This window comes from Diadema antillarum, unplaced genomic scaffold (assembly GCF_040938485.1).
Source record: "Diadema antillarum isolate AM-2024a unplaced genomic scaffold, OU_Dant_1.0 seq00000877_RagTag, whole genome shotgun sequence".
NCBI classification, from domain to species: domain Eukaryota; kingdom Metazoa; phylum Echinodermata; class Echinoidea; order Diadematoida; family Diadematidae; genus Diadema; species Diadema antillarum.
The window spans coordinates 777,976-800,774 of record NW_027271741.1 but is presented as its reverse complement, the minus strand read 5'-3'; the positions used below and the strand labels follow the sequence as shown (position 1 = coordinate 800,774).

At 39.7% G+C, this 22,799-nt stretch overlaps 1 protein-coding gene across 1 annotated transcript in view; it reads right to left on the bottom strand.

Moving 5' to 3' along the window:
* Positions 1-22,799, bottom strand: part of LOC139740753 (myoferlin-like) — a 76,832-nt gene that overhangs the window by 29,952 nt on the left and 24,081 nt on the right. Inside the window, exons 13-31 of the mRNA XM_071651328.1 lie at positions 22,215-22,283; positions 21,274-21,317; positions 20,735-20,811; positions 16,596-16,696; positions 15,496-15,699; positions 14,167-14,379; positions 13,565-13,671; positions 12,091-12,286; positions 11,090-11,245; positions 10,273-10,416; positions 8,909-8,992; positions 7,208-7,287; positions 6,357-6,474; positions 5,786-5,888; positions 4,987-5,111; positions 3,941-4,105; positions 3,209-3,272; positions 1,060-1,137; positions 40-221 (exon numbers count right to left, since the gene is read on the bottom strand). Coding sequence (XP_071507429.1) covers positions 40-221; positions 1,060-1,137; positions 3,209-3,272; positions 3,941-4,105; positions 4,987-5,111; positions 5,786-5,888; positions 6,357-6,474; positions 7,208-7,287; positions 8,909-8,992; positions 10,273-10,416; positions 11,090-11,245; positions 12,091-12,286; positions 13,565-13,671; positions 14,167-14,379; positions 15,496-15,699; positions 16,596-16,696; positions 20,735-20,811; positions 21,274-21,317; positions 22,215-22,283 — 2,310 coding nt within the window. The remainder of the gene's footprint in view (positions 1-39; positions 222-1,059; positions 1,138-3,208; positions 3,273-3,940; positions 4,106-4,986; positions 5,112-5,785; positions 5,889-6,356; positions 6,475-7,207; positions 7,288-8,908; positions 8,993-10,272; positions 10,417-11,089; positions 11,246-12,090; positions 12,287-13,564; positions 13,672-14,166; positions 14,380-15,495; positions 15,700-16,595; positions 16,697-20,734; positions 20,812-21,273; positions 21,318-22,214; positions 22,284-22,799) is intronic.

Here is a 22,799-nt window from a genome sequence, read left to right as displayed (position 1 = left end):
ATTCTTGTCAATATTGTCACAATGTAATAGGAAACCTACGTAGGCATCGTGGTCGTAGATCTCCACGACGATGTCGGGGGGATGTCGGGCAACGAAGCGCGGGTCTCCGTGAATGACGATCTCTTCGAAGATCAGAGTCTGGTCCCACTGCGGCGAGAGTGAGTGCTTGATGAAGTGAGTTCGCTGACTCCGGAACAGGATGCTGACGAAGGCGAACGGATCTGGATAAACCACGAAAAGCACGGGTGAGGCAGGTGAGCGGAGCAGCGAAAACGAAATTTTATAGTCACAATTTTCTCCAAATAGATATCCTCAAACCATTCTACACACATTTTCCACATTTCTATTAACGAATAGTAAAATGCACAATCAATGCCATGATCGTAATATCATTTCATGCTTGAATACAGTACTTATTCGATTCTTTCAAGGTTCATTTCATTGTTTTGCGGAATGTACTTATGATAATGTGTGGCACCTTGACATTTTCCTTGCTTTAAAAATAGTCAACGAAAGCGATCTGGAGATCACCATTTTAAGTTAGACAATCTAAGAATCACTAAAGCTTCGGCAGTGTGAAGATAAAGTATGAGTATAGCATTTTTCATTGTGTACCCCCTAGAAGTCGAATTTCGAGTTGTGTTCGCGAAGTAGAGTTCAAAAACTGTAATTTCCTCTCATACCAACTTTCCGTAGGGGATAAAGTTCAGAAGAGAATTAAAAGAAGTCTCAATTTCGTGTTCTTCATACCCTCATTTGACCATTTGAGAATTGAGATTACTTGACCAAGTAAGACATAGCTGCAACAGGTGGAACACTGAATGACTACCGCTCGGCTGAGAGACACACCCATCCTCTATACCCCCATGTCAAATAACAAAAAAGAAATGTAACGTGACTGCCGCAAGCATAGTGGAAGCTTCGTAATGAATACTCAGCGGCCATCAACATTATCGCTTGGTCAGTTTAAATCAGCATGACATGAACCCATTGAACCCTTTACGTAAACTGCGGCCCATACCGCCATTGCACAGCCCATGTAATATATACGAGCCTTACCTGAGAAATTGTCCGAATCGGCAGCGATGAGGTTCCGCGCCTGGAACATATACGCCCGAAGTTGGTATTTATGCACCTCTACAAACGGACAGATGTATAATAAGTCACATTAGTTGCTCTGAGGTAGGTAAAAAATACAAATCAATCCAACTTGACATCCCATTTCTTAATTTACTACCAGTGATGGAAGAACATTATGCGTCATAATTATCTGGGACACTGAGCAAGACAGATTGACGATATAAGGAATGAAACCGTTTCGTTAGATGTCCATTTCCTCCATGTCTTCCAATCATCTTGACAGCAAATATTATGCTTGTAAAGTCATAACCATGCATAATAATATGTCGTATTCTAGGAGTGATACATGTCTTATACATTTTAAAAACTGACCTCGGGATCACCTCTCATGACTGAGATACTCAATCCTTTGTCTTTCTTGCTACAGTGTAACCACTACGTTATTGGTTTCCCTTAACTCATTTCATCTTCTACATTTGCCGGAGTCATCTTTTCCATTTTATTTCTTTTCATGATACTAGTAATATATATCGCAGTTTTCATGTGGCCATGCTGTACTGCAGGAGTCACGTTGGGGGTGAGTTGGCTCAGTCGGTAGCCCGTCTGCCTCCGAACCAAGCGACCCGGGATCAAACCCGAGTCTGAACTGAGCAATGTTGTGTGTTATCATACCGTCCCCTCTAGCAAGAGGCAAAACACTCTGTCCCTCGGATAGGACATACAATGGAGGTCCCGTGTGTGAGAGAGTCACAACTCACGCACGTAAAAGATCCCGCTTCATTCAGTCATCGCAAAGAGCAGGGTGTTAACCCTGTGAAGTGGTCCCACCTCACATCCATTTGGACCCCATCGAAAGCCAGCTTTAGGTGAATATGGGCTATCCAAACAAACAAACGTTGTCCCCAAATTGAGCAAAGATGGACACACGATAAAGGAAATTTTCATATTTGGCTCTGTCATTCATAAAAGCATCTCATAAGTCATCTCATGACCGCTTGTGGAGTTTCTCGGGCTTCGACAGCAACTTCATGATATGCGGCAAAACCTGAAGCCAAGAAATACCCCGAAGATCTTGCAAAGGTTTATACTATGATTATAAAGATTCACATTTTCATGTAGCCTTCTCTAATGTGGTTCGTTGTTATCGTGTTTTAGGCATCGAATTCACTTCTACATTTGATTGGTTTTTAACCAAGTTCGGAGCCATCTTAGTGCAAAATTTTGAAAATTACATATTCGTACGACCATCTCCTGTCGATTTTGGGACAGTTTTACTTGTGCATAAGTCTTGTCAAGTTCAAGTTCTAGCTCAAGTTCAAATTTATTCGTTTTTTCCACGATATATAAACATAAATCTCACTTTCTTGAATCACAAAAAAAAAAACAATGCATGCAATTTGTACAGAGAAAACAACAATAATAAAAAAACTAACAGTAGTGATTCATTGCAATAGTTGTACTGTGTGAAAAAAATAAACCCGGAGGGACCCACTAAAAACACAATGCTTGTAGATTGTGGGCCCCTCTTATATTAAGTGATCGATGCAAAAATTGAATTTGAATTGAATTGAAAACAGCAGCAAATCAGCACAAAAAGTTTGTGACAAAAAAAAAGTTTGGTAGCCCACTAAGAGACAGAAGGACAAACAGTTACACACGAAACAACAAACAGAGTAAAGAGAGAGCATAAGAAAAGACTGGAACAACAACAAGATTACTCGTAGGGAAAAAAACTAACTTGACGACACGAGAGGAAACAAGACTATAGCGTGATAAAGAGGTAACAGAATCGACAGGAATGAATAATTGTCTAAATATTTGATCCCAAAGATGCGACAAGATAGTCGCACATAAAGTTGAACAGGGCTTTGTGGTATTTTACACAGACAGACAGATAGACTCACAAACACAAACTTCCGAATCTACCATGTAAGCGGTGATGAGAAAAGGTCAAGTGAGTATTAAGCATCCAAGTTTTGTTAAATAGTTAATCTCACTACAAACCCGTTGTCATTATCCGCCCAGTACACATACTGCACCAACATACAGTCAGGAAAGAGGTTTAATTCCCAATTACGTTTTAGGACCCTATTCTGAGGAGGAGGAGGAGGTAACTTTGATGACTTACCTTTGGGTTCCAGGAAGATTCTCGGAACTGCCTGGTCTTCCTTCTCCGTTTTTTCCTCTGTCATCTATTGAGTAAGAACATCACCAATATCTCTTTAGTATAATAATTGCCGAGTAATCCTCCTAAGCACAGTGTATATTCAAAGCATGCAAATCCTTGGGGTTCCGGTTGTAAGAATGCAAGCATCTTTCAAGATTAAAGCATGATGAAAGTAACCCTGTTTCCTGTACGGGAGTCTCTGTGACTGTATATGAATGGGCCGGCTGTCAATTCGATCGCTGGTTAGATCTAGGATTACTGTCGTTTGGAGTTTTGTTCTTTTCGTTAATGATTGTCGAGGGGGTATAGTGTCCATTTTCATACTCATCCTCTCGAGTATTTATATCGGCTGCCGTCTTGGCAGCCTGTTGTGTCCAACACTACTACAACGGCCTTCCCGCCACTTACATACAGCTACACGCGTTTCTTAGATGGCTATAACAATAAGTAAAGTGTGTGATAAGGTGTGTGATGCCCGATATAAGGGGTAATTAAGCGGTCTCGCTGAAGGAAAATGAATGTCGCTGCAAGACTTATATTCAGGGTCTGCAGAAAGACAAAATGAATGGCCAGATTTATGATCTGAATTACGCTTTGAAAACATGCACGCGTCTTAACCACCAGATTTCTATTGTGCGAAAATCAAATGGATGTTTGATATCTTTATCGGTCTAACATCAAAATAAGCTGTACCGATCTCCGAAGTTCGAAGATGGATGCGGCGGTGTCACTGGACGGGATCATCTTCCGATGCCATCGACGCCTTCGGACGATGTCCATCTTTCGCTCCGTGGCGTGGAAACGCATGTGGAACATGGGCGCGTACTCCCAGCCGTCTGCTTTCATATCCTCCTTCGTCTGTACAGTTGAGGTAGAAATGGTTCAGTGGGTGTTTCATAAAGCTGTTCTTAAAGTTACCGACGACTTACGAGCGACTGGTGATCAGTTCTTGTGCTGAATTATTGAAATTCTGATAAGTATATAGCACATTACAACTGATCACCAGTCGCTCGTAAGTTGTTCGTAACTTTAAGAACAGCTTTATGAAACACCCCAGGTCTCACACTCGTAAATAGCGTCTTATATGGTAGTGTACTTATAAAACAATGCACTGAAGATTTCAGCGCGTTTGAGATGCCGAGTAACCAAGTTGGTATACTACAGCCCTGAAATTTATGGGAATTTCGATCGAACTTACAATTTAAGGTTCTATACAAACATTCTGCGCGAGTGCCAATTGTTCAATAAAGAGTAAACGTTCATATCTGCCGTTTCTCTGACATTTTTGCCCCTCTTTCTCTTACCCTCTAGCTGGTCGATGATACTAAAATATATTTGTACAGCTATTTGTTGCAATCTTATACGTTGTACTTTCACAGTTGCAATTATTATCTAAGGTAGATCGTGAACAACTTTTGATATAATGAAGGCTCGTCCTTTGCGGGAGATGCTATAATTTGTATGTAACATCGATTGTTTGGATTTAAACTTTTCCAACAAATCGAGCGTGCAATCTTTTTGCTATGAGGATAAAACACAAGAAGCATTATTTTCATTGCTTTATAGAAATTCACGTTTTGGGACGTCGTAAACAAATCGACATTGTAAGTGATTTAGGCCGCCAGACTGTCTATTCCCTGTCAACAGGGTGAACATTTCATATTTCAATGTCAGAGTGCCTGCCAGACATGTTTGACTGAATTTCTGCACAGCATCAATTCCCTTCCATCATCGCCTACCTCTTGCACGCTGACTTCCTTGACCAGCGATCGTGGTCGAACCCAGCGCTTCCTGCGACACATGTGATACGTTCGGCTGGCCGGCGTCCACGCGGCCGACGTCGACTCCACGCAATACTCGTAACCTGATGTGGAAAACGAAAAGGAACGTGTTGCATGCATCAGCGGTGCTATGGTAAAAAACTCCACATTAAGATTTTACCGTAGATACGAACGCTTAAGCAATGGAGAAGAAGGCACCGTGCCGAAACTCGTCAAAATGCCCTTTATCTAATGCAATAGGGTTGCCTTGCGCTTAAGCGCATATTATCAGGTTGCAATCTCGCCGCATTATTCTAAAGATTGCTAAGAATTTATCCAGAATGTTAGCTTCTTTGCCGTTTCATGGAGAATACCCGTCATTCTTTGTCTCTTTTTTTTTCTCTCTTTCTTTTTAAGATGATCCTTCGCACTAGTCCAAACATTAGCCTTGTGACACATCAGCATACTTTCGATACACTGTTTTGGTTGGCCTATACAGCAGGAAATACTGATTTAATGACTCGTATTTCAGTACAGTTCGTGCAACGTTAGGGTAATGGGAGGCTGACAGTGCATCGCCAAGGCCTTTTCTTCACAGAGCACCGTGGAGTGATTAATTTAAGCAATACTTCCAGTCACCATTGGTGACAGCTTGGCTTCAACCAATCAGCTGTGAGGATTTGACAAGATCCGAGCATCGATTTACATTATATACAACATTACCGCGGTGTCCCGTTAGCCCCCTCCCGCTCCCCCCTCCTCCCCCACAGTTACCAACCTTCGTCATCGCAGGCTCGGTTGATATCCACCTGCCATGCATCGTCCCACTTCCAGCCGGCCGGGCATTCGATTTGGGCCCTTGATTGGACTGGGTCTCCTTTCTGCCTCACAAGAATGGTGAAATGAGTAATAGAGAAGAAGTAGAGGTTACCGATTTCTTCACTAGGATATGAATCATTGAAACTTGATAATAGGAATCAAAATGATGATAATGATTTCAGATGAAAGAGCTAATTTATCGATTTTCAGCAGTATGACTGTCTGAAATCAATCGTTTGATGATTACAACTAATGAACATTGTAAGGAGATATAGAGACTAGCTATTACTTTGGTTTAAGCAAAATCTAAATTCATTAAGCCGGTGCGAACATCGTGGAAGTTTACCCTGCTAACAACATTACATGCTTTTGTTGGTATCTTTTCAAGAAACGTTTTACAAGTAACGGCGAGTTATTTAAGAGAGAACCCTCTTTTACTGCTAGCTTTTTTTTATCTCTCATTGAAGGAATAGAGTCCTTTCCTATTAGTGAAAAACATCGATGGAACTAGATGGGTTATCTAAGCTTACCACGTTGGTGAAGGGAGTGGTCGATTGAACCCATTCGCCACCGGGAATAAAGCGGACCTGCTGCTCGAAGCAGTCCTCAAGGAAGTGTTTCAATCCTGCGTCTGCATCGTAGAGTAAACTTTTTTTTTTGGAAAATGTGTAAAAAAAAAGAAAGAAAATGTATAACGTTATTCATATTCTTTAATTTTCATCTTTGTAAGTTTAATTTTGTCATAAAGGATTAGGCGGAAATATGTCAACAATTATGACTCACCGTGTGATTAATCGCGAAAATTTTTTGATAATGCATGTGATTTAAGGCACGTATGTTATGAATGATAAACTTTAAGCAATAGGATGAAGCTTTATCACACTAGCTAAAATTATAATAAAAAGACGGGTGTACACTATGATTGCAAGTAGCTATAAAGTTCTAACACAGTCATGTTCTCACTATAAGTAAAATATAAACTACCATAAACTGAATTGGTTGTTTAGATCTACGAAATCATATATTCACCGAGGTGAGTATATGAAATAGAAAAAAAATATGATACATTAATTTCCGTTAACAGCTAAATATATCGAAAGGCAAAATGAGAATGAAAGCATTAAGCAGAATATCTCACCAGGACACGGAAGTTTATGAAATATGGTCATATATTCAAGGAACAAACATAATGTCACATCACTTCGATAGAAATAAAACGATTAATAGGTTTCAAAATGCCTAAGATTTTGCCTACGGCATTACTGACAGAAAAAAGGGGAAATGTTTCTCGCACTCTACGAATCTCGTACGTCAGATTTCATATAGCTGTTTACTTGTATCCTGACACTGCGTTTTGGTTCTGCTATTTTTTCCAACCCACCTTGCATCGAGGTTCACAAACCAGTCACCGTCCCACCTCCATCCCTTTGGCGTAGTGAACTTGTTCTTGGGAAGGTTTAGCTGAAATGAAAATGAAATTAATGCACCGGACTACTCGTGAGAGCTCTACCATCGCTGGTATACATCCCAGTCCCACAAACTTAAATGTCTGCACTCTTTCTTAGCACTAAGCATTAGTCCCTTGTCTGTCCGTAGGAGTCATGACCGGCGCAGCCGTGGGGGCCGTGGGGGCTCGGGCCCCCACACTTTTTGTGCACCATACAAAGGAATACATAAGGTGTCATCACTTTGGGCCCCCACACTTTTTTTTTTTTAACCCGGAAGCACGTAAGTGGCACTAAAGTAGAAATAGATAGGGATCTTGAAGTATGGCGGCGGTACGGTTATGTTTTTTCTCTGAAGACCTTTTGTTTTTTGTTGTTTTTTTTTTTTTGCTTGTCAGCTGAAGAAACCCGGAAGTGGCCGGATAGAGATGAGCCGAGGACCTTTTTTTTTTTTTGCTTGTCAGCTGAAGAAACCGGAAGTGGACGGGGAGAGAAAAGATGAGCCTTTTTTTTTCTTTTTTTTTTTGCTTGTTAGCTCATGAAACCCGGAAGTGGGCCCCCACACTTTTGAAAACACTGCGCCGGCCCTGTGATTAACTTTTTCATTACGTATTATATGCTCAGTTAACGTAATGAATAACTCCAATACACAGAATTCTGTCGTTTACAAAACTATGGGAGTCGCAATGTTGATAGAAGTTTATCTTTCTTAAAACTCAGCAGTGTTTATTTTATAACAAGTTGTTTAGCCTTCACACCTGGAAATTATTTAAAAGAAGAAGTAACAACCCTGGTTTTACCACCAGGTTAGCGTTACACATCAACATGCGACATGGCTCTTTATTCTATTATCAGTCGGCGAATTTCGAATGATTATGTTTCACGGTAAAATTTGTGCCATCAAAATTTTTCAATATCTATCATTGCCAAAAAGACAAGATTATGGGATGTAGATTAGATCGAATCTAATCATATTAAAATGATTTCTCTCTATCTCTCTTTATCTCTCCCTTTCCTTGTATTTCTTTTGTATTAGTTTGCGATGAGGCGTCAATTCAGCACATTTCATCACACTTAATTATCAAAAGAACGACCTGCAGGATTTTTGTATATACCTCTCAAATCAAACAGAAGCTGAAGTGAATTAGTCACGATGTGAAAAGTGCCAGGAATGGAAATGATAGGGAATATATTTCGTGTATTTCCCGAGCTGACGGGGAATATATTTCCGAGTTACGTGTTGCCACAACTAAATATTTTGCACCTTTAACAAAGCAGATAACCATTCGACATGTTCGACGCATGATGTGTTCCACATGTCGTAAAGAAATCATGTAATTTTCGCAAGTATTATCAAACACGGCGGAGTATGCGAACGTGACTGACTTTTGCGCATAACATCAACGCTCCTATAGGCCATTACGTCACGGTATGCATCCAGTTCAGTGGCATAGTTACTCTTCAACTGTACTTTCAGAAACAAGCAATTTCAGACCCATCTCTCTTCACAGGGCGTCTTTGAAAACACCACACTTTTTTCATATTTAGGTGTAGATGGAAATTAGAGTTATAGTGAGAAGTTCTTGTAGGTTGAAAGTAATTCTGTAAGAATCTGACTAAACGGAGTACAACCGTACCTTTCCCGAGGCGTCAGAGTACTTCGCGCGGGAAATTAGCGCCTTGTCGGACCACTGACCCATCATGTTCCGTTGGTTCTCGTACTGCTCAGATGTCGGGGAAAACAGAAAGTTAGAAAATTCTTGGTTACTCGGACGGTATCATGGAAGTCGAAAAATGAAAGCAAGTAACAAATAAACCCTCTCAAGACCACACTTTAGAAACAACATAGCGATAATGCTCAATGACACCTTGCCTCTCTATGATAGAGTCAAATATTGCAGTCCTCGTTGTGTTTGCGTGGTTTCGTTCTGTATGCTAAATCGTGCTATGAAATGACGATGTATAGACTATCATTCAGCTGCAATGTAATAAGAAGAAGGTCCTCTCTGTTGAATGTTTGCAGCACAAAAGAATGATAAAATGGTATAATCCTTCTTCCATGGACCATCATCTTTATCTCTCTAATCATTGTGATTGAAGGAAGATGGTGTACTTTATGATAACGCTTAGATGTTTGCTGGTATATTGAAGTAATATTACAGTATCTACTTGTTCTTAGGTTTGATGGGGAATAGGGCCGAAAATGTTGGTACTCTATCTTCTTAATTCCAATGTTTTTTGTTTATCCTCTAATGCTTAAGGGATGCTCTTAAAGCGCATTGGGATTCATGGGGATATGACAACGCTGAACTTAGCAAAGAAGAAAATGGGGGGGGGGGGGTGACAGGAAGATAAAAAAGCGACACAGATATAGGATTATAAACCAAAACAGAACCAGTGAGAAATGGGCCCTGTTTAGGAAAGAGAGAGAGAGAGATGGGGGGGGGGGGGATTGGGAAGAAACAGGAGAAGACAAATAAGAATGAGGAGAGAAGAAGGAGAAGAAGAAGGGGAGGACAGGAGCGGGAGGAGGATTTGAGGGAATAGGAGAAAGAGGAGAAGGAGGAAGAAAAGAAAGGGGATGAGGAGGAGGGTTAGGATGGAGAAGTAGATCCGCTGAGGAGGAGGGGGATGGAGAAGTGGATCAGCAGAGGAGGAGGAGATGGAGAAGAGGATGCAAGGAGGGGTAGGAGGAGGAGGAGGAGGATAGAGAAGAGGACCTGAGCAGGAGGAAGAGGGGATGGAGAGGCGGATCAGAGCAGGAGGAGGAGAAGGAGGATGACGATGGAGAAGAGGATACGAGGAGGAAGAGGGGTGGGGAGAATAGAGAAGAGGATCCAAACTGGAGGAAGGGGGATGGAGAAGAGGATCCGAGCAGGAGGAGGATCGAGGAAGAAGAAGGAGCAGAAAAAGAAGAAGAAGAAAAGAAGAAGAAGAAGAAGAGGAGGAGGAGGAGGAGGAGGGAGAGGAGGAGGAGAACTTCATGTGAACCTGACCCTACCGTTTCAGCGTAAACAGCGATAGATGAATCCGTGAGGTCTTTGCGAAAGTTTTCACTGTGTTCCTCCAAGCCCAGCCAGAGTTTGAGCCGCAGCATGGCGGGGATGGTGTACAGACCGTCGTCAGCAGAACTCGGCTTTACGTACTACCCAGATTTAATGAATTGATAGTCAAAAGAAGAGGAATAGATAACTTTTTTTTTTCTGTGAGGACTATTATGATCATTTTAACTCGGATAATCCCCAGGGTTACCATACTCCGAGTTTAGACACAGTGAGATCAGTGATAAGTTTCAAGAGCAGAAATTATCTTTCACTCTCCGCTTGGTAAGATAGAAATATCAAAATTTGATGGAAACTGTCAGACTCCGAAAAGAGTGTTAATTGAATGGTTCATGTATACATTCTAAAAAAAAAAATCCTATATTTAATTACAGAACTATAGACTAAAAATGGCATTGAACAATACAGTGTGACATAAATCATTCGAACTTTAGACATGTTCAAAACATCAGGCATTTGAACTTGATTTACCAACCACACTTTGCCAAAATACAGCATATCATAGGGTCTGAACCATGAACATTGAGATATGTCGAATAATATCTATTCTCACACTTGTTAAAATGATCTTATTTTATACTTCTCGCATTGCCGAATGCAAATAAAAATGATCCTTCTTCCTAAATTGCAAAAGTATGTTCATTACCACAGTATTTATCTTATGTAAAGAAATAGATGAGATAAGATGAGATGAAATGAGATGAGATGTTGATCTGATTTTCTCTCTTAGGGACTTGGGGTTTTCATGGTGCTTACCTGGAGGAAGTAACTGAACGTGCGTCCACAATAGCGCCCGCACGCGTCCCACCCCTTGGCAGAGTACAGCACTTCGTACGCAGGCACCCGGATGTAGGCGGTCCGCTTGGATCCACACAGCATCCACACCACGACATCCGGGATGCTATTCTGGGGCTACTCATTTACGCAAAACAACAACGACAACTGACAAATCAATACATATATCATTATGATTATTGCTTAGCGTTATCACCTACTCTAAACATAACTTTCAAACGTCCTCCCTCTTCAAAGAAACATAATTATGTGATATCATAGCCCAGTGCGCCTTTTGTTAACTATGTTTGCTACGGAAGATAAAAGCTGCCCATATGACGATAACAATTATTTTTAAAATATACTTTTGCGAATACTGTGGTAAATTGAGTGATAATATAGCTCCCTAGAAGAGATATTGATAAGATACTGAGATAACTTACTAGGGCCCCCTCTGTACGTGAATTAGTAGTAAGCTACATACGATGTCTTCACTTTGTTGTAAAAAAAAAATGCATATTACATGGCAACTGAACAAAAATACATGTAATTACAATAATCGAAGAGAGATATTCTGACTGGGCGTCGTAAACTACTTCGGGATCTAAAAATCTACAATGCAGTCTTTATGCCCTTTGCTTATCCCGTCGCAGTCAACAAAATACCAATGATAACACCGCTGTGTAGCAGATAAGATAAGTCTCCGGACCTTAAGCAGGAGGATACGGGTTGGAATCCCACGTCGATGTGTTCATCCGTAGACAATATTTATTCCCTACAGTGCCCCATCTGACAGAGATGTGTAGACTGTTATACTTTATAATGTTGGGGTTCTTATACCAATGGGGTTCTCTGGTAGAGCAGTGGCAATATTGGAGAGCCTACCATTAATAAAGACCTTGTGGTCTCATGCTCGTAATATGATAATTATAACAGTTATTCCATTTCACTTCACGATTATGACAAACATCACACCCACACACCTCGACCGCAAGTTCCTGAAGCATCATGAGGTATTCCTCCACCTCGTCCAGGGTTTCGTCGATGTCCGTGGCTCGATCGCGGAGCGCCGTCGCTCGCTCCACGATGTCGAGCATGACTCGTCTTCGGAAGTCGTAACGTCGCTGATCGAGCTCGTTGGCGTAGTTCTTGTTGGCACCGAAATCTGGCAGCGGCGTCCTACGAAGAGGTTTAGTTACAGTCATTATTTACCATTTGCAGATGAAACAAAAACCCAGCTTTAGTGATTCAATATAGTTCTAAAATTTGAGTTAGGGATAGAGATAACCAATATTAGAAGGTTAATCAGTATAATCAATGTTAAGTATTGTTAAATAGACAAAATATAAACAATAGTTATGATAAAATTGTTTCTTGACTAAAGTCGTCTACAGTTATGGTTCAATGAGAAAATGGTGATATCTCCTTATATTTTAGGCTTTATTAAAAAAAATTATATGGTAGAATGTTTTGAGATACAACTGACCTACACATATGCATAAAATGTGATAACTGGGCTCCGTTTATCAAAAGATATAATCGATTATGAATTTCCTTACCACACAGGCTGCCATAGACTTACAATCGAAATTACTAAACATAATCAATTATAACTCTTCATATAACAGGGCCCTGGCACATTTTTAAACCACTGCTCCCGATGGTAAACAGTACCTTTAACATTAGCTAAAACAAGTGACTGCCGTCGTTAGCTTAGAAAAAACATTTTTCTTAGAACTCATCGCAACAGAGTTTTTCGAATGGTCAAAAAGTTTTCACATTTGGCACGTCACGTTACGATTACGTTACAATTATTGATTATCTACGAACATAAAAATGCAATATACCGATGCAATATCCACAGACACACACAATACATATGCGCTCTCTTTCTTCTTTCCTCTCAATCTCTTATTTCATTATCTCCATCAGATATGCATGTCATTTTTCAAAAACAACATTCTTTCGTTTTTTCATGAAGAACTAATGTTATACACAATAATCTACTTGTCATACCAACACAAATATTGTAGCGCGTTATGTGAGACAACGGCCAACACCCAACCAATGTACAAACCACAAACACACTATCACACACGCACACACACACAGACACACAGACACACACACACACACACACACACACACACACACACACACACACACACACACACACTTCAAACCTTTCAATTTTGTAAATGTTGATCTCATCTTAGTACGCTGAAGCTGTATATTGTATCGATAAGCACCCATCTATTGCAACAGTCGATTTAGCACTTTTATTGGATGATAGAAAAGCAATGCCAGGACAGGGCGCCAACTTAAAATTGTTTCTGGAACAGTTCTTGCTGCATGTTTTTATTGTTTGTGTGTATGTTTGGTTTTGTTTGTTTGTTTGTTTGTTTGTTTGTTTGTATGTCTGAGAGGGCACTTTGGGAAAGCATTGCCGAGACCTACTTGCACACTTCGATGAGTCGATCAATCATAGTGATGAGCTGCGTGGCGATGTCTTTCTCGGAGTCTCCGGACCGGATGCTCGTCCGTACGGACTCGATGTTTGCTTCCTGAATAATGATAATGGTGATAATAACAATAATGATAATAATAATGATAACAATCGGGGCGATCGTTAACGGCCCGACACTGCACAGTCATGCTTACCTGGAAACAGTGAACTGCACATTACTTGAATATGAGACCAATCTGAAGCAAATAATTTTCACACAACAATAGATATATAATGTACTCTTAAATGAATCCCACAAGGATTGGAACAATCACCCCCCCCCCCAGCTTTACCCCTGATTCCCACTAATCAGTTATTAGCCACCCCCTTCAAGAATTCTAAACTACCATCGCAACAACCAATTTTACCTAAAAGGATTATTATACACAGTCTTTTTTCTTCGATGTTTTCTCTCGGCTGGATCTGAGCTCAGGATCTTTTAGGGTCCAGAGCTTTTCCTACCACCCCCACTGCTCCAACGAAAGTTACTGTTATTGTAAACCCTTTAGAAAAACAGGGGTTTCTTCGCCCCCTCTGCCGCCCAATCCCTTACCAGTCTAACTATGATGTGGTTGAGGATGTTGAGCGGGTCGAGGCGGTGGCTGATGTCCTCCCACTCAGAGCTGATGACGATGAGGGGTTTGTTGTCCATCCAGGGCAAGAAGTAGTAGTGGTTGCCGTCGAAAACGGCGTTCGAAGGCTGTGTGGTCGACGGCTGCGGTGTCACGCGCTCGTCGAACTTGTTCCCAAAGTTTCCGATGCTCACCTGTCAGCAAGAGTTTAAAGTTCAAAGTCTACAGTTCATATATCGTTGCCCCCCCTTTTTTTTTTGTATCAGCATAGATCTGCGAAAAAGGTCAGTATGGATATAATGCAATTTCTAGATGATAGATAATGGCTTGTCCCAAATTACAAATGGGTTGGGTTTGAACCACTCTTGCATTACTCATGAAAGTGGCTCAGACCCAAACCATTAGTTTGGGATTAGCCATTAGTAATCATCTAGAAATTGCATTATATAAGTATACATTATCATATACTTGCATCTACTTGGTTCTAATCATGTCTATTAATAGAGAGAGGAAAGATTGTCGACATAAGCAGAATGATATCTTCACTCGTAGTACATGTTGCGTTTGTCTCAGAAAAATTAGGAATGTATTTCTTTGGTTGGATTTTGTATAACATTGAAAATAAAAGTGTGTAATGACATGTTAACAATAAAACTGCATGATGCCGAAGTTGACTTCCTACATTAGAAAGCGGAGTTAGATTTAACAGTTATAATCTGACATCTTGTGTGTCAACCAAAATTATGGCTAGCCCCAATACACCAGTTCAGAGCCCATATGCGCATGGGTACCGTAAATGGCCTTTCCTTTTTCGTCAGTTGGTTAGGCACTTCACTCGATTCAAAGCGACATAATACACTAGCTTGCCCAACATAGTAATTTATGGAACTCGTATTCAAACAAAGAATGAATCGGTGTAGATCAGATGACCAGAATGGTTCGTTAATCAACATCAAGCACCCATTTCATTGTGCCTAACTGGAAGCATTAACAAACTTTTTCTGTTAGTATTGCCAAACACCAGGCTTGCTGTCAGGTGGAAGTACTGGCAAGCTTCATTCATGAGGATTACATGAATAATCATCACATCACAGATGCTTATCTCAGTGAATTTAAAAACCGGCCTGTCTGTCAGTACAAATGACCTTTTTGTGCTCATGCGCACACTGGAACCCCGACCTAGTTTATCATTTCTTTCCTTAAACGTTGATTTTAATGAGGATCTTCTACCCACTCCCTACTCCCCTCTCTCCATTTCTCTGTCTTTCTCTCTCTCGAAAGGGCGGACAAAATATAGGTATGACGTGCACCTCAAATTCCACGGGACGATCCGTTTCGCTGATCATGGTGGCATTGATGAAAGCTGCGTAAAGATGGTACTTTCGGCGTCGGCGAAACTTGTCTAGTCGCTGCATCTCAGCGTTGCTTAGCGACACAATCTGCTCCTCCGGGGGATCCCCGAGTTCTGTTGCCATGGAAACCAGAACGCGCCCCCTATAGGCAGCACCATGACCCTGTAAACGAATGTAGAGTATGCAAAATCCGCTTTAACTGCATGGTACATTTCAATTCTACGAACAGCAGAGGTTGTTCCTGTAAAGCCTGCACGAGGTTTGCCCGACACATACAAACGCAGGGCTATTAAACAAAATATTATATAAACTGGATTCTACACATTGAACTTGATTTAGTAGAAACAGCTACATTATACAAGTACTTATTAAGGGAAAATATCTACAATTAAGATACTGCACATGTTTTAACCAGCTCTTTCAGTATCGTTCATGGAATCTATCAACACTGCACGATCGTTCCCTATTTCTACGATTGATGCAACGGATTTGCGATTGGCTTGGCTCCTAACAAAAATGTATCTGTCTCCTAGAATCAATTAAAATAAAACTTTAGCTTCAGTGCTACTGATTTTTATATTTTCCTTTTGGCGTTTTCTCATAAAACTTGAGACATAATATTGTTTGAATTTCATTTAATAATGACTGAGTATAAATTGCTTACTACTGTACACCAGCTCATCACTATGCTACAATTAGTCGTTTTTCCAATCAAAATGTTTTTTTTTCTAACAGGAAGGAACATACCGCATTTAATATTTTGCTTACTACGTATCTGAATGACATCAAAGAGAAGATTCATTCATTCATTCATTCATTCATGTTTTTTTTTCATTTCCAAACAATATACATGGGTAATGCAAATGTCAAAATGATGGTATATTCTTATAATATACATGTATAATGTCACATGATCAGTAGAAATACATCTTGTTTCATTAAGGACTTGCCTGACGATGCATAAGATTTTTTCCTCCAGATGTATTAACTCCACGTCATGCATAAAAATGATAACAATCGCACCAATAAAGACAAAGTAGATAAATCTAAGTCCTCACCCTGCCTCTGTTTAACTCGTCGTAGTCACCGTTGAAAGAGTCGAACTCGCGGGGAGACCCGTAGAAATTCACAAAGCACGGTCCAAACGTCGGCAAATATCCTTTGTGATCGCACATTAATCAATAAGAGCGGAGAGAGAGAGATACACAATCTATTAACAATGCTAATGACAGTGAGGATAGCAATGAGGACAATAATTATGATAATAAAAATGATGACAATTGAATCATGACAATGATGATGATGAAAATGATATGATATCGGTAATACAAATAATGATAATAATGATAAATGCAATATACTCTTGAATATAATCCATGATGATCTGACATGATAACCCAGGATTAAGAAAAACAAAATTATCTCTACATTCCGTCATGACTGTTACAATGTAAGTGAAAATGATGTAATTGGTGAGAATAATATGATAGTGTCACCTAGTACTTCCTTGGAATCACACACCACCAGTATGCACTATCACCGTTGTTCAAATTTCACTGCAATTTTATGCCTTCACTTGTCAACGGGGGGGGGGGGGGGGGATCAGTACACAGTATAATACGCATGTGCTATTACGTAAAATTACTGTATGACAACATAATTAGGTAGTAAAATTCAAATATTATTTCAATGATAAATTTGATAATTATGTAACGGAAACAAACGATAGTTCATTTCCACCTTATACTTTCGAATGAAGTTAAAACCAATTGTCTTAACCACGTGCTTATACAAAAATGAAGGTAAGATCTCTGAAGACAGGTTGAAATTCTTGTTTTCTACTTTTCTCCGTCTATTACAGGATCTTTCTTCAAATGCTGCCAAAATAAAGAACTTATGTCTCCACTCCGCGGAGATATTCTCTCGGCGGTCAGTCATTGGAAGCGAAGCATGCTGCTTCCGGCGACCTACTGAAGTAAATCCGATCGCAGTCGGATGAATTCGACTTGGTTGGTTGACTATCAGGTCAGTGTCAGACATGTCGCGCGTCATCCTTATCGGACGATATTGCCTCATCGAATCATAGCCCGACATGTCTAATACTGACCTGAGAGTCGACCAACACAAGTCGAATTCGTCGGACTGCGTTCTGATGCACTTCGGTGGGTGACCGGAAGCAGCAAACTTTGCTCCGATGAGTGACCGATGAGAGAAAATCTTTGTGGAATGGGGGTATTACGGATTCAACACCGCCACCGCCACCGCCACACCCCCTCCCCTCCACACACACAAACACACACACACACAAAACCTACAAACAGTCATTGTAATTCCTGTGACATGTTATTGCCCTGATACACCAGCCAAACCAAAACAGGTGAAGAAGTAGCCTACACATTACAAACACATACGCACACACATACTCGTTCTGCTAACATTAACATGCACATTATTCAAGATGCACTCATGTGACCAGCGAGAGATATAATTTTACATGCATTAGCAAGAAGACATGGCAGATAGAAACAATGGTAGCCCACCATGGTCCGGCGGAAACAGAATTTGAAATGTTGTCCAATCATCCTACGTCATGATGACAAAGGGTGCGTTCGAGCAATCTAAAGCGAACCAAAGCGAACCGAACCAAAGCGATCAGTACTGAACTGTGTCAGATTTGGAGCGCTCTAGTGCTCCTTTGGCTCGGGTTCGGTACGGTTCGGTTTGCTTTAGGAGAGCGCTCGAACGCACCCTTTATCATCCCCTAGTCGCGACCACCTTTAAAGCGAAGAGATGAGTAAGACTGCAATATTAGAATGGGTATCTTTGTCAAACATTTGATGGAGGAAAAACCGTCACGATGGAACCAAGCAGACCCAAAACTTTAAGAGAAAAACAAGTCAACATTTTCTGGCTTTATTTGGTATAATGCTATGTGAGTTCACATCAACTTAAAGACTGCCGAAGAGGCAATCTACATACAAATTTCAAAAAAATGCGCAAAATTTGAAGAAAAAACCACACTGCAATGGCGCGTTCAGTATGGCTGATACATGCGAAGCGGTGAAATGTCAGCAGATTATTCAAATCTTTATTTGCAAACTTATCATCGTCTTACCGACCATCCTAGTGACTGTAGATGAAAATGTCAAAGGTGGTAATAAGGATGTTTTGTCAGCAATTAACTTAAAATAATTATATACATATATTCCTAATGCGTTTTGATCTGCTGTGCAACATAACATGCTTTTAAAGGTTGTGACAAATATTTCATCAATCGTGGATATGTGCAGCCTTCAAAACCACAATCGGATGTTTGGATTGTATTAGGATAACTTTTTTGTTGTTGTGACAGGCTCATAATGACAACAAAATGACTTCAGACAATCGCATTGTCTGATCACTAAAACACGAAAGAAGGCCGTTCTCAGTGGATCACAAGATTACAATGAATGATATGTGACATTTAAACCAACATGACAGGGGTTATTTGACATTTATCAAACAAATTCACTTATTCTGAATCTCTGCGCCCAAATTTAATCTTCTTACGCGATAAAATGATAATAATACCAAGTTCGTTCCTGAGTTTCTCTCACTTGTGGCATAAATAATTCTTCCGGCAAAGCTGCACTAGATATAGCATTTACAGATGGGAACTAAACAAATTGGTACATCAACGCTCCTTGCACACTGCATACACATCCCACCCCTCCTCCCCCACCAAAAAATAAGATAAGACAAAATAAAATAAAATAGAATACATAAATGAGTTAATTAAATTAGTATAATGATATACATGTATGTTTTTCTTTTCTATCACGAGTAAAGTACATGCGGAAATATAGATAGATCATTTAATTTCGCAGATAGGGCAGCCAAAAACGTGATTCGTCGCAGTACAGCCAAAACCGCCAATAGGCATAAGAGCAACCAAATTCGCCAATCGACATACGAATTCGTACATGGTGCAACCGACTGACCAAATACGCTCATTAATTCTTCGCAATTATACAATCATGGCAATCAATGATTTAGCGCATGTTATGCGTTCTATATAATTACAATTCAAATTAAGATTAAAATTACAATTCAGTTGGCTTTCTCCTGTTTACATCTTCTTTCACCTTTTGATTCTGCTTTTCTTTTCACAGGGAATCAATCATTTTTCATTTCTTGTCTACATTAAGTCGCCGGAAAATCATATTTATGGGATCCCCATCCTCGATTAAAAAGAAAAAAAGTGGGTGCCAGCAGTATAACATGTAAACTTCACTGCCATTTTTTTTTAACTTGGTAAATGTAAAGAATTGCCCAATGTATTCCATCCATATGCCTTCTTTTACATATTTATTACAGCGTAATATACACATATTCTAGCGGTTATTTTGCACAACCTCTGATACTACATAACATGTAATAATGCAGGGTTTTTGTTTTTTTTTCCAATCTACAGGCATAAATCACTGCATTTATACAATAATGACCTTTTTTCTGTCATATTGGTATAATATGTACACTGTAGTTACTTTCTCTGTTGCAGGTTAGGATAAAAATTTATAAAAAATGAATGACTTAGATCTCACAGATATACAGGTCAACGTCGGCAATATTGCTAGGTGCTGTGTAGAGCTTTCAAACATATATTAAAAGAAGCCACTCATTCGAAAATTAATGATTAAGTAAAGTACAATATACAAATAATCATTTAATGCGTGTGACAATGGTAATTGAATGCACTATTATTAATATCAATGCCCTTTGGCGAAATTGAATGCCCTAACCTATAAAGTCACAGGCGACCTCCTGTGCTATGGCTTATATATGAATGACATTTTTACACTCATGATTGCCCTATGGTAAATTTGAATGCCCTATGGTAAATTTGAATGCCCATTATGCATTTTAGCTCCCTGTGGCGATTTTAAGTGATTAATTTTCACTCTTCTGTCATCTCTTCGGTGAAATCAAGTGACCTACTTTTGCCCTACATGTAAATTGGACGGGAAACCTGTGATAATAATTAAAAGGAAACATTGATACCAATGTACAGTTTTCGTGCGAATTAATGTAGAATTATTCATTGGCTAGGGGTGTCGGTAAGATAGCATCTTCTTTGGGTAACTGATAATTACAAAAAACAAACAAACAAACAAATGGTAGCTATCAAACATGACGAGGGGGCAGCTAGTGCTCTTACCTTCGTCTCCCCTAGAGCCAATCTGATCGAGTTCCAGAAATGCCGTCGCGATAAAATCATCTGTCGAAAGGCGGTCCCTGGGGAATGTGATGAACAGGTTATCATCCGAACCAGATTTCACATAAATGAGGAGAAATTTGCAGCAGAGCTTATACAGAGCTAGTTCGTAATCAGGTCATGCACACATTTGTACGAATAAACCTTCCTTTTTTTTCTCTCAGTTTATACGCAGGTACTGGACTCATTTACAAGGCAACTTACTGCGCAATAGTTCGAAATCAATGTCTAAACAAAAAATAAAACTGCGTAAATCGTTTGGACCAGAGTGGCCCGTCATTTGGCGATTATATGAAAGTAAATAATTCTTTTTTTAGCATTAAATACTAAATACGTTCATTTTTAATAACATTTTGCTGAATACTAGGCATTAATGAACACTTTACTGCTGTCAGGTTGACGATCTAGAAAGCACCATTTTTCTATGATCGACATCAATGATTACTGCATCACAGATGCTTATCAATAATCAAAACACTTACCAGTCCCTCAAGATTAACTTCAAGCGCTCGCACATAGAAGGAAACTGAAGGTGATGATGACAAACATAAAGAGAAAAAAATGATTGGCATATCTATTTTGGCACGTTCACAAAAATGTCTACAAAGGAGTTTCGGCACCTATACGTCAGAAATGCATCATATCATCCAATGTTTTCTTATTAATCGTAATGGACATGTATTTTTCAACTAAATGTAAAAAAGACGCTACCAGGCCAAGTCGGCCGAATCAACAAATTCAAAATCAAACTTATTTTGAATCAAGCTGAAGACGAGATCTACTTGAGATAATCATACGTGAATTTTCATATTAGCTCACCACATTCATCACATGATATGTGAACATTCAAGTTCAAGAAAATAATTTGGCATCGTACAACATTGGACGAGACTCTGAAATGAACCCAGGGTTAGGACAAGGTTTTCAGCCCTAATTATCACAAAAAAAAAAACTACCGCTTAGCTGAAGAGATCTCAGTAGTTCGTGTAAGATGTTTGTTGGATCTATCATCACATCGATTATCATTGTCTTTGTCGACAGGAGCGGTGGCCCGGTGGCACTAAAAAAAAAAAAAAAAAAATGTTGTCGAGCAACCAACTTTATCTTTTGGTTGTCCAATCGCGCTAGTATAAGATTCACAATGACTTGTTACTTTTGTTGTTATTTCGGGGCTGTACATATCTTTTTTTTTTCAGGCCACCAAATTTCAGATTCAAAGATTTTAATCGCCCTAACGGGGCATCAGTGAAAGACGTTAGTGTCCGAGCCTTATTGTAAAATACTGAAAAGCAACGTCACTGGATATACTGATATGCAAACGACATTCAGCCTATGAGTATAAAGATGTTAAGATATATCATACTGTCATACATGTATAGAAATGTCTTCATTTACGGATTAGAAGGTTCATTTCTAGTCTTACTCGAATGGGTAATCGCAGCTCCTGATTCCATTCGGGGTGGTCGTTGGTATACTTCACATCGGTCTTCAACTATACGCACACAGCAGAACAAAAGGAAAGCATAATACAATGGCTGTTAATTATCACGCTAGCAACAACAATTTACGTCACTCCCTTCAATGTTATTTCCTGTCCCTGTGTGTATGTGTGTGTGTGTGTGTGTGTGTGTGTGTGTGTGTGTATTAATTCATTCTACATCACCAATTCGGAATAAGTCTCGTTAGTATTGTAAGTGCGTAAAATTCTCTTTTTTTAATCTTTAAATCACAAAACAGAGGTGTCATCATCTCCATAGATGATTCAGACACTATAGTCCTTCGAAAGCTCTTGAAGTCCACTCGAATTTCATTCAAGAAAACACAGCTAAATCCAAGCAGTCCTTGCATACGTAATGTACCTGATAAGATCAGGTCGAGCCAGAAAACAAATTTGCGTTACAAAGGGCTCTCAACCTTTCCACGTCGTTCTTTTTCCCTTCATCCACTGTTGAAGATGCTTCAATTATCTCTCGGCTAAGCCCTGAAGGCACAATTATTATACGAAACA